The sequence below is a fragment of the Microtus ochrogaster genome, unplaced genomic scaffold (genome assembly GCF_000317375.1).
Source record: "Microtus ochrogaster isolate Prairie Vole_2 unplaced genomic scaffold, MicOch1.0 UNK29, whole genome shotgun sequence".
Lineage (NCBI taxonomy): Eukaryota > Metazoa > Chordata > Mammalia > Rodentia > Cricetidae > Microtus > Microtus ochrogaster.
In genome coordinates this window covers 2,777,714-2,789,297 of record NW_004949127.1, presented here as the reverse complement: position 1 = coordinate 2,789,297, position 11,584 = coordinate 2,777,714, and the positions used below count along the sequence as shown (strand labels likewise).

At 40.5% G+C, this 11,584-nt stretch overlaps 1 protein-coding gene across 3 annotated transcripts in view; it reads right to left on the bottom strand.

Annotated features, from left to right (window-relative positions):
* Stk3 (serine/threonine kinase 3) overlaps positions 1-11,584 on the bottom strand; it is a 208,914-nt gene that overhangs the window by 179,176 nt on the left and 18,154 nt on the right. For 2 of the 3 annotated variants that reach the window (XM_013354119.2, XM_026789789.1), the window contains exons 2-4: positions 9,011-9,091; positions 7,001-7,129; positions 1,089-1,203 (exon numbers count right to left, since the gene is read on the bottom strand). In XM_013354119.2, coding sequence (XP_013209573.2) covers positions 1,089-1,203; positions 7,001-7,129; positions 9,011-9,091 — 325 coding nt within the window. Of the gene's footprint in view, positions 1-1,088; positions 1,204-7,000; positions 7,130-7,406; positions 7,428-9,010; positions 9,092-11,584 lie in introns of all 3 variants that reach the window. The other variant, XM_026789790.1, reaches the window with a different exon arrangement.

The following is an 11,584-nucleotide window of genomic DNA, read 5'->3' as shown; positions in this document are numbered from 1 at the left end:
CATCATACAACAAAAGTATATGCTCAACTATGTTCATAGCAGCATTGTTTGTAATAGCCAGAACCTGGAAACAACCTAAATGCCCTTCAATGGAAGAATGGATGAAGAAAGTATGGAATATATACATATTAGAGTATTATTCAGCAGTAAAAAAAAAAAAAAAAAATAAGGGTTTTGAAGGACCGTCTTGCCTTGTCTGGGCAAGATTTGGGAGACACTCTCAAGTGTCCTGCTTGTCTAATTAGGACTGTATATTGTCAGTAGTTAAAACAAGGGCAGTTTCTTGCCCAGTGGCTTATATTTGCCACAAATAAAGTAAACTCCATTAGGAGTTTCTTCGATGCCCATCATCTTCTCTAAAGTAGACTGGTGCTGTCAGTAGCAGACATGTCTCATTATCATAAAAACAGAAAAAAGAGGCTATGTTATTAAAGCATCTTAAATGCCATATTCTATAGATATCTGAAGTGTTTGAAGATGACTTATTTAAATTATATCTTTGTTTCACCTTGAAAACATACCTAATGTGACAAGTTCAATTATAATAGGTGATTAACTACTAATCTGCATTTCCTAAACAATTGGTAATAATAATTTTCAAGGACTAAAAATTTGCATTACATTTTAAATGAGTTGTATAAATACAATACCTTTAACAAGAGTAGAAATGAATATACAGTACATTCAAAAATTAATCTCAAATTTGTATCAATATATAAAATTTGTATACAATGTGCAAAAGTCCAATCCAACATAAAACATTTAAAACTAGTAGCTGCTTTTTAAAAATAGATTCAATAATCTACCTTTCTATCTTATCTACACTCTCCCTTTCTCTTTCAGAGCAGATTCTACCCTTTTATCCTATCTTATACTGACTCTCGAAGGACAGGAGAGCCATGGCTGGTCCCCAGGACCTGAGAGGTCATCCGGTGTGAGGTCATCCAGTGTCTCAGTCTGCCTTAGAAAGATGTATGCCTATCCTCAACCCACTTTCTCACATTAATGTTTTCTCTGTAACAAAATACGAGGCAGAGTCTAAAGTGAAACCTTTAAAATGAGACTAACAAGCAATATTAAGTACTTACTGTCTTGTTTCGTAACCGAATGATGTCTGAAACAGAGCCAGCTCCGCAGTACTCCATGACAATCCAGAGGTCTGTGTTCTTGAAGTAGCTGCCATAGTACTTCACCACATAGGGGCTGAAGAAAAGGACATTTATGTTCAGTCCACATGCAAAGATTTTTTTTCTAAATCCTAATATAAAGTATTCGCAACATTTCATGTTTCAATTAATAAAAGTAATGAGCTATCTTCTATTTACATAGAGTCATCTGCAGCTAGAGCCCAGCAACTGTGTATAATTGGGTTTGACTTCACGGATGAAAAGTTAACAAGATTACAAGCCAGAGGAGGCCCAAGTGTTTCAAGTGATTCCCAACAAAAATAATGCTTCATTTTGGAGAAGTATTTACTACTTAATATTAGAAACAAATGGAAGAATTTTCCTTTAACAAAAACATGTTAAATATAACTGCTTTTATTAATGCTCAACTTCAAAATGATGTAAATTTCAATTAAGCCAAGCTGGATATTTTTTCTTTCATGTTGTTCTTCATACCATTCTTGAGAAAAAAATCATTTACACAAATAGTATATATTCAATCAATATCATTAACAATTGAAGAGTATTTCTGAACTGACAGTTTAAATCTTCCAGAGAAAAATAAGCTGTTTATACACAAGTTGTTGATAGAAAAACTTAGAATCAAACAATAAACTATATTACAATTACTGATTATTAAATATATGCTACATACACTGGTATATACAGTATCTGTGGAAGAGTCCTTTACTCTGTGTGAATATATGTCACCGTGGTTGGTTTAATGAAGAAGCTGACTGGTCAATAACTGAACGAGGTAAGGTTAGGGGGAGAGCCAAAGAGAAAATGCTGGGAAGAAGGACAGAGTCAGGGTAGCAAGCAGACAAAGAAGAAACAAGATGGACATGTCATACTGAGAAAAGGGACCAAACCATGTGGCAGAGCATAGATAAAAATATGGGTTAATTGAAAATGTAAGAATTAGTAACAACCTGAGTTATTGACTGAGCATTTATAATTAATATTAAGGCTCTATGTAGTTATTTGGGAGCGGCTTCCAGGACAGAAACTTCTGCCTACACTTACCTAAATCAAGAGACAGAGTATTCAAAATCACAGAAAACACAAATGGGTTAAACTACAAAACAGCACAAACTGTGTTGCACACAACTTTATATAAACAAATCTTAAAGGAGGACTAGATCGCAGTGGGACAACCAGAAGATGTGGTAGACAGGATTTCATCTAATTAAAATTATTTAAAAAATTATTCTAGGGGCTAGAGTGATGCTTCAGTGGTTAAAAGAACTGGCTGCTCTTCCAGAGGATCCAAGTTCAATCCCCAACACCCACATGGTAGCTTTACTGTGACTTCAGTTCTATGGGATCTGACACCTTCTGGCCTCCACGGGCACGAGGCACAAATGGAGTGCAGAGACAGACATGCAAGCAAACCACCCACACACATGAAATAAAATAAATAAATCTAAAAAGGAGAAAAAATTTAATAACTCCAACCCATGGGTGGCAAAGAGAGAGAAGATGCTTTGAAAATAGGCCTGGGGAGAAGAGCTAGAAGAACCGCAGTTTGTTCAGAGGACGGCTTGTGTACAGGACGCATCTTGTAATGGCCATTATCAAAGCGTGGCTACTTTACTAGGTGTCAGTGTCAGAGAAATAAAATATAAGAATGAGATAAGAAAGTGTTACAGGACCAGCGAGATGACTCAGCAGGTAAAGGCTGTTCACCTCCAATCCCCAGGATCTACATGACAGAAACCTAAAGTTGACGAGTTCTCCTCTGATCTCTACATGCGCACATGGAAAACACAATCAAAACACACGCAAACAAACAAATGCAAATATTGCAAAAGGACACAAGAAGACACAACTCAGTGGTTGGGAACATGCACTGCTCTTACAAAGGACCCAAGCTCAGTTCCCTGGATGCAACCTGTGAGCTTTCTCTGGCCTCTGCAGGTATCTGCACCAACATTCACATACTAGAGACTGCTAAGTCTCAGAGACAGCAAGCTCCTCCCACTTCTCCCAGAATCCCTCTGTACCTGTGGCTCCTCCCAGCCCCTCCCTCCCAGGGGCAGAGCTTCCACTTCCCTCTCCCAGGCTGATCCCTCTATAAAAGCCATTTGGGCTACTGCTCTTCCGGCCTCTTGGGTGGTGGTTCCTCTCTTGCTCTCCCTCCCCGTCTTTCCTCTCATGGTCTGGTTTAGACTGCCAGCCATGGTGGGCCTGGACTCTTCCCTCTACCTGCTTTCTCCCTTACATCTATGATAAAATCTTCTCCATACTTTAGGAGTAGCCATGTCCTCCTCCTTTTATTTCAATTTTTCATTCACAAAGACATTAAAGAGCCTTGAGACTGTTCAGAATACTTTTCAGTATACTGAAATACTTAGAACTGTATAAAATCTTCAAGTACAAACAACAGACAGAACGGCTGATACTTAGGGCTGAGCTGTAACTACTCTATTTTATTAGGCAGCTACTAGGCTGAAATGTAATGTCTTATCCCCACTGTTTCTCGGTTCCCTCTGACTTGCTTCCCCAGGTTATAGGTGCCTCCCCATCTCCCCCATTATAATCAATGTTCCATAAAGCTGCCCAGTTGACACAGTTACCTTCCTTTAAACAAAAATAGGCTGATCATACTCTTCTGCTGACTTAGGCAGAGAGAGGGGAAAAAACAAACAAACAAAAAACCTCTGATGGTTCTTCATTACCTAAAGGTTAAAAAAGTTTGAACTGCTCTGTATCAAATACAACATCTTTCAAACTCTACCTCTACATTTCATTTTTCATTATTTCCCATCCTGTGCCTTAAGTTTCAAGATAAGTTCAGTTTTGCTGGATGCTGGGAAGAAAAGGCACTACTGAGTTCATGGGTGTTCACGCGACCATTTAACCAAAGCATTTGCTTGGGAACATAAGAACCCAGTACAGAGCATGAGAAGCATGGAAACTGCTTCCTTCATCTCACGTCCTCCTTGGTGAACGCTGTGGACATTTTCTAGTCCGGCTATTCCAGAACCACCTGTGAGCCAGGCCCTCTATCTTACAGGCTCTCTCAAAGCTCTATGCTAGGTGATTCTGAAATAGACCAGAGTTGACCCAGTCCATGGTGGATGGGTCATCCCTGGGCTGCTGGTCCTGGTTCTATAAGAAAACAGGCTGACACTCTCATTAAGACAAAAAAGCAACCCACTGACTGGGAGAAGATCTTCACCAACCCTGCAACTGACAAAGGTCTGATCTCCAAAATATATAAAGAACTCAAGAAACTAGATTGTAAAAGGCTAATCAACCCAATTATAAAATGGGGCACTGAGCTGAACAGAGAATTCTCAACAGAAGAAGTTCAAATGGCCAAAAGACACTTAAGGTCATGCTCAACTTCCTTAGCGATCAGGGAAATGCAAATCAAGACAACTTTAAGATACCATCTTACACCTGTCAGAATGGCTAAAATAAAAAACACCAATGATAGCCTTTGCTGGAGAGGTTGTGGAGAAAGGGGTACACTCATCCATTGCTGGTGGGAATGCAAACTTGTGCAACCACTTTGGAAAGCAGTGTGGCGGTTTCTCAGGAAATTCGGGATCAACCTACACCTGGGCCCAGCAATACCACTCTTGGGAATATACCCAAGAGATGCCCTATCATACAACAAAAGTATATGCTCAACTATGTTCATAGCAGCATTGTTTATAATAGCCAGAACCTGGAAACAACCTAGATGCCCTTCAATGGAAGAATGGATGAAGAAAGTATGGAATATTAGAGTACTACTCAGCAGTAAAAAACATGGACTTCTTGAATTTTGCATGCAAATGGATGGAATTAGAAAACACTATCCTGAGTGAGGTAAGCCAGACCCAAAAAGAGGAACATGGAATGTACTCACTCATATTTGGTTTCTAGCCATAAATAAAGGACATTGAGCCTATAATTCGTGATCCTAGAGAAGCTAAATAAGAAGGAGAACCCAAAGAAAAACATATAGGCATCCTCCTGGATATTAACCTTCATTAGGCGATGAAAGGAGACAGAGACAGAGTCCCACATTGGAGCACTGGACAGAAATCTCAAAGTCCAAATCAGGAGCAGAAGGAGAAAGAGCACGAGCAAGGAACTCAGGACCGCGAGGGGTGCACCCACACACTGAGACAATAAGGATGTTTTATCGGGAACTCACCAAGGCATCTGAAAAAGCATGGGATAAAACCGGACTCTCTGAACATAGCAGACAATGAGGACTGCTGAGAAGTCAAGAACAATGGCACTGGGTTTTGATCCTACTGCATGTACTGGCTTTGTGGGAGCCTAGGAAATTTGGATGCTCACCTTACTAGACCTGGATGGAGGTGGGTGATCCTTGGACTTCCCACAGGGCAGGGAACCCTGATTGCCCTTGGGGCTGATGAAGGATGGGGACTTAATTGGGGAAGGGGGAGGGAAATGGGAGGTGGTGGCGCGGAGGAGGTAGAAATCTGGAAGGAAGGAAGGAAAGAAGGAAGGAAGGAAGGAAGGAAGGAAGGAAGGAAGGAAGGAAGGAAGGAAGGAAGAAAAAACAGGCTGAGCAAGTCATGGTGAGCAAGTCGGTAAGCAGCTCCCCTCCATGGCCTCTGCATCAGCTCCTGCCTCCAGGTTCCTGCCCTGCTTGAGTTCCTGTCCTGACTTCTTCAATGGTGAACAGTGACATGGAAGCATAAGCCAAATAAACCCTTTCCTCCCCAAGCTGCTTCGATCACGGCGTTTAAACACAGCAAACCGTAACTAACAAGGGCTGGAGAGATGGCTCAGTGGTTAAGAGCAATGGCCACTCTTCCAGAGGACCCAGGTTCAATATTCAGCACCCACATGGCAGCTCACAACTGTCTATAATTCCAGTTCAGGGGATCTGACACCTGCACACCAATGCATATAAAATAAAGTTAAATATTTAAAAAGAGAGAGACCCTAAGACACAACTTCAGAAAATAAATTACATACTCTTCAGAAAGATCTTTGAATACTAATATTCTTATTCATAATTTAGAATAGTGTTAGCTACAGGATGATCAAGAGTAGCCTCACTGGCCAGGAGTGGTGGTGCAAGCCTATAATCCCAGCATTAGGAAATGAAGGTAGGAGGCGTGGGAGTTCCACGGTGAGTGTGAGGCCAGCCACAACATTGAAATAGAAGATCGTACCCACTGTAAAGCACAGACCTGGAGATTTTACATGAATTGTCTTTTGTCACCTAGCTACCTCAGAACCAGGATGAGAGCGCACATTTACTGACCCCAGTGTTCTTAGTACTTCTAGATCCTGACACAGTATTTGTTCAATAGGAAATGATTTATAAGTGCTTGTTGAATGAGTCAGTTTACAAAAAACAATTCTATATCAGATAGGGCAGAACATGTCTATCATTCCATAACTCAGAAGGCTGAAGCAGAAGGATTCCAAATTTGAGGCCAGTCTAGGCTACAGGGAAGTTCAAGCCCAGTCTTAGGCTATATAGAAAACTCTGCATAGAAAAACAAGCACAAAAAAACAAACAAACCAAAAAAGAAAACAAGAACAAAAATGTAATACAGAATTAAGACGAGCTTCTTAATATAAAAAACACAATATCCATCCATAAATTTTCCTGAAGAAAGAAAGGTTGGTTATTCTCCTCCCTGTATTCCTCTATATCATCCCTGTTTCCTAGCAAAGAGCTGTAAGTCCAAAGGGCAATTCAACAAAGTTACCCTCAAGTTCTTTAATACTGGTCTTGTTTCCAATGCGATGTCATGACGGAACAATTTACATAGGCAAAAAAATACATCTTATTATAGAACTAATGAAAGTCATCAAAATGAACACAAGGAAATGAAATATTTTCATACCTGTCACATTGTTGCATTATGGAAATTTCTTTAATTATTTCCTGAAGATCTGACTCAACAGGTACTTGCTTAATTGCAACAACTTGACCAGATTCTTTATGTATTGCTTTAAAAACACTTCCATAAGACCTTAAAAAGAAAGTCAAGACATTATTTTTTTCATATCAAACATTGTATTAAAGACTACTGTGACTTTTATGCACATTTTGCATACTGTATTTTCTAACTTAAATCATCATGTAAATGATCAAAAGCAAAAGTGAAAAAATAAGTTAATGAAGCAGCTTTACTGTTCAAATTACAAACTTAAAAGTTATTATATAAAAAGAAAATGAGTTGCTATTTTTTTATGGTTAGGTGGAGCAAGAGGTGGAGGAGAGGGAAGGAGGCAAGCAGACTAACTTACGGTTTGTCAATTCAAATGCAGCTTAAAGAGATAGAAAAGGAAATTACAAGCATGAAAATTAAGAACAATCCATGCCCAAGTCTCAGGTTAAGAGAAAAAGATCAATCGAGCAAAAGTCCCAGAAAGATTTTCACTGTGAACCTTTTTTTTTTCTTTTTTGATTCTTTTGAGACAGGATCTCATGCAGCCCAGGATGACCTTAGACATACTGTACAGCCAAGGATGATCTTATATTCCAAAAAGTGGGATTTCAAATGGGTACCACAACACCCAGCTACTGTGAACCATTTAACACTAAAGTAAGTAGAGAATCCTCAGCCAAAGTCCCTTCAAACGCTTTTTTCCATATTGTCCCTTCAAGAGAAAGACCACATGCTCATTCACATAAAAGGACTTAATCTCCACTTCAGCTCTTGAAAGTCTGTCAACTAAATATTCAGTACTTTACAGAGCAGACACAATGAAGAAAGAAGTCCTCTGTAATTTAATTATCAGCTCCAAACCAAGGTTTACAGCTACTGAGTTCTAAAAGAACACCAGGTACTATGACAGGGTTTTATAAGCATCATCAAGGTTTTTTTCTCTCTATATTATAAGAAAAAATATAATTCACATCACTGAAAGATGAGGATACAGACTCATAACTAACAGGTCCACACTTCATCTTCTGACTCCAGAGACCATGGTCTTCTCATGACATTGCTTCCTCAGAAAAGAACAAGACACAGAGGTTCCCTGTGTTTCCTAACATCATAAACACGCAATAATCACTCCCAAATTTACAATGTTTAAAATAAGTAGCATTGTCACAAGCAGTCAAGAAGATGGTTAACCAATGAATCGATACTACATCCTGCTGCTTAGGCTCTCAGAAGAGACTTCATACAGTATGATAGCAGTCACACTTGGGGAAAGAGGTGGCTGTATCTTTCCTCAAAAACTAGGGTAGAGGCCGGGCGGTGGTGGCGCACGCCTTTAATCCCAGCACTCGGGAGGCAGAGGCAAGCGGATCTCTATGAGTTTGAGGCCAGCCTGGTCTATAGTGTGAATTCTAGGACAGCCAGGGCTACACAGTGAAACCCTGTCACAAACAAACAATTGAGTGGGGGTGTATGTATATACAGAGAGGGGGACAGTGGAAGGGAGGAGGAGGGAGGGAGAGGGAGAGAGATTACTTCTCTAAAAGGCAGTGTTACCATATCTATCATAATCTGATTTTTAAAAATTGACATTAACTCGAAGAGCAATCAAGGTTCCCTGACCTGTGGGAAGTCCAAGGACCGCCCACCTCCATCCAGGTTTAGTAAGGTGAGCATCCAAACTGCCTAGGCTCCCCCAAAGCCAGTATGTGCAGTAGGATCAAAAACCCGGGGGAGGGGGAGGGAAATGGGAGGCGGTGGCGGGGAGGAGGCAGAAATCCTTAATAAATAAATAAATTAAAAAAAAATCCCTGTTTTTAAAGAATCTGAGGTTACAAGAAAAAAAATTGACATTAATTGCCAAATTAAATTGGTATTAGTAGTACTCAGCTCCAGCAAACATACTCCAGCTGACGAGACGATGCTGTCATTATCCAAGAGACACTTTCCTGTTTTTGTACTCACCCTTCTCCAAGCTTCTCCAACACATCAAACACTTCTTCAGGCTGCTTAGTCAAACTGTCTTCACTCAGCTTTTTTAGCTTACTGATAAGATTTAAAAAGAAAAGAAAGAAAATACTTCCTTAAAAGCTTTTACAAAAAAATGTAATAAGCATATAATCAGGTGTTCAAAATCAAATAATATGAAAGCTATAAAGCAAACAGTCTCCATCCAAGTGGTGTCCCTCATGTGCCTAGGCAGCACACACTGATACAAACCTCTTCCATTAGTATAAAACTAAAAGGTTACTAATTGAACTTAAGCAAAGACAACGTTTCCGAAGTATTTGTCAAGTGAAAACACATGATGTACTTTGTTAAACAATTCATGTTTTCTGCCATTTGTTATTATTTCCTCTTTCTGGTATTTTAAATAAAAAACATCTTTTCATGTATGGTTTAATTTAAAATAATTTTTACATTGCCTGCTTTCAACACTCTTGGCTGAAAACGAGTTTTCATGTTGAGAAGTTGATCTAGGGCTGGAAGTACTGTTGTAGAATATGATTGAAGGGGGTTACTTTTGTTTACACTGTGGAACATTGGTTTAATGATGTAAAGATGTGTTGCTTTTGTTTATGCTGCGATTGTTTAACTCTGTGAAGCTGTGGTTCTTTGTCCAGAACACCTGATGGTTTAATAAAGAGCGGAATACCCAAGAGCAAGGCAGGAGAAAGGTAAGAGGGGCGGCAGGTGGAGAGAGTATCGGGGGCCGGCCACCCAACCAGACTCGGAGTAAGAGTGAATGGAAGATATACAGAAGGAAGAGAAGGAAAAGGCTCAGAGGTAAAAGGTAGTTGGAATAATTTAAGTTTAGAAAAGCTGGTAAGAAATAAGCCAAGCTAAGGCTGGACATTTATAAGACTGAATAAGACTCCATGTGTGACTCATCTGGAAGCTGGGTGGTAGGTACCCCAAAGAGTAAAGACATAGTATAGAAATGGGATAAAAGAGTGGATTGTTCAGTCTACTTTTGAACAACCACTAGTCTCAAATATTTTACACTGGTATGGATTACTGTATAATGATATAAATTTAAAGTTATTTTTGTTATACTGTGTATATGTTTCTATTCTTGTTTAAGGTATTGTACCTATGCAGTCAAACTTCCTAATAGTGCAATTCCCCAAGAGCCAAGCATTCAAACACATAAGCTATGGAGGCAATCCTATTAAATCCTATTAAAACCACCACAGTTTGTTTTTCTCTTTATGTATGTGAGTGCTTCACCTGTACTGTAGACACGCACCACATGGATGCCCTCAGAGGCCAAAAGAGGATGTTACATTCCTTGGAAATGAGCTGCCATCTGGGTACTAAAAACCAAAGAGTAGCAAGACCCCCTCTCACCCCAGCCACTTGCAGCAGGCAAGGCGGCAGACCCTCCCCTTTACCAGCTGTATCTGGAAATCAGGCCCTGTACCTCATCTGGGCAGCACAGTAGAGTTGTGCGATGGGGGACGGTGAACCAGACAAAATCATGACTTCAGAGATTTGGCACTGTCTCTCATCTGCCATATGGTGGCATGTGCGAGGAAGAGCTGGTCCTAAGCTCTAAAGAGCAGGAGAGCTGTCCCTCACCAGCTGCAGCACTTGGGATAGTGGCCCGTGGCCCCTTCATCTCGCCTGGGCAACACATAGAGCCTGCCCTGATGGTTTTGGGGTTGATGAGCTAACCCTGAGGACATGAGAGCAGAAGAACCAGTCCCACCTCTTGCTCATCACTGCACAGGGCAAACTAGCCAGGGCAAGACCAGAGAGCTCACTCTGGTGGTGAGGACGGGGGAGAGCTAGTGGGCCGACCAACCCTGCATCTACCCATGCGCTGACCCACCCCAACATGCACCCCATCTGTAACCTGCTGGAGCACTTAAAGGGGCACCTCCTGCAGATCAAAGCTGCAGGACTCCATGACACAGGGCAACAAGAGAAAATCCAAGAGAAGCCCAAAGAGAGCCCAGCATTGATGGTGTAGCAGAAACCAGGACTCAAACCAGACCAACGACCCTTTGCAATGAATACTTGCAATTAAAGACATAAGGACTAATGAAAAAAAAAGAGAGAGTAGCAAGTGCTCATAACCAGAGTTATCTCTCCAGCCACAGGTTTTTAAAAGGTTAAAGAATGTAGCAGTGTTTAATGGTTCTTTTCCCACTTCTTATATGATTCCTGGTGCCAGACATCTTGTCATGGAGGACGTGGACATTTGTGTATCTTCTTTAGAGAAGTTTTCTTTTCAAGTCCTTTACTCTTGATTCTTTTTGTCGCAACTTAAGGGAAAGTGGCAATGGTTCTCTAAGTGTTTACAGAACACAGCAGAAAGGCTGTGAGGTCTGGATTCTTTGTCACTAAGATCCCGCAGGCAGTGGGATTCACTGTGCTGCTTCCCTGTTAGGAGACATTTCCAGTCTACGACCAGCTGTTGGTATAACACCTGATCTAATAGTTCATCTAAACAAAACCTTAGATGGTGATAAAGATTTGAATAGTCCAAGAAAACTGACAGCTGAAGCAGAAAAGGAACTGACAATGATTGAG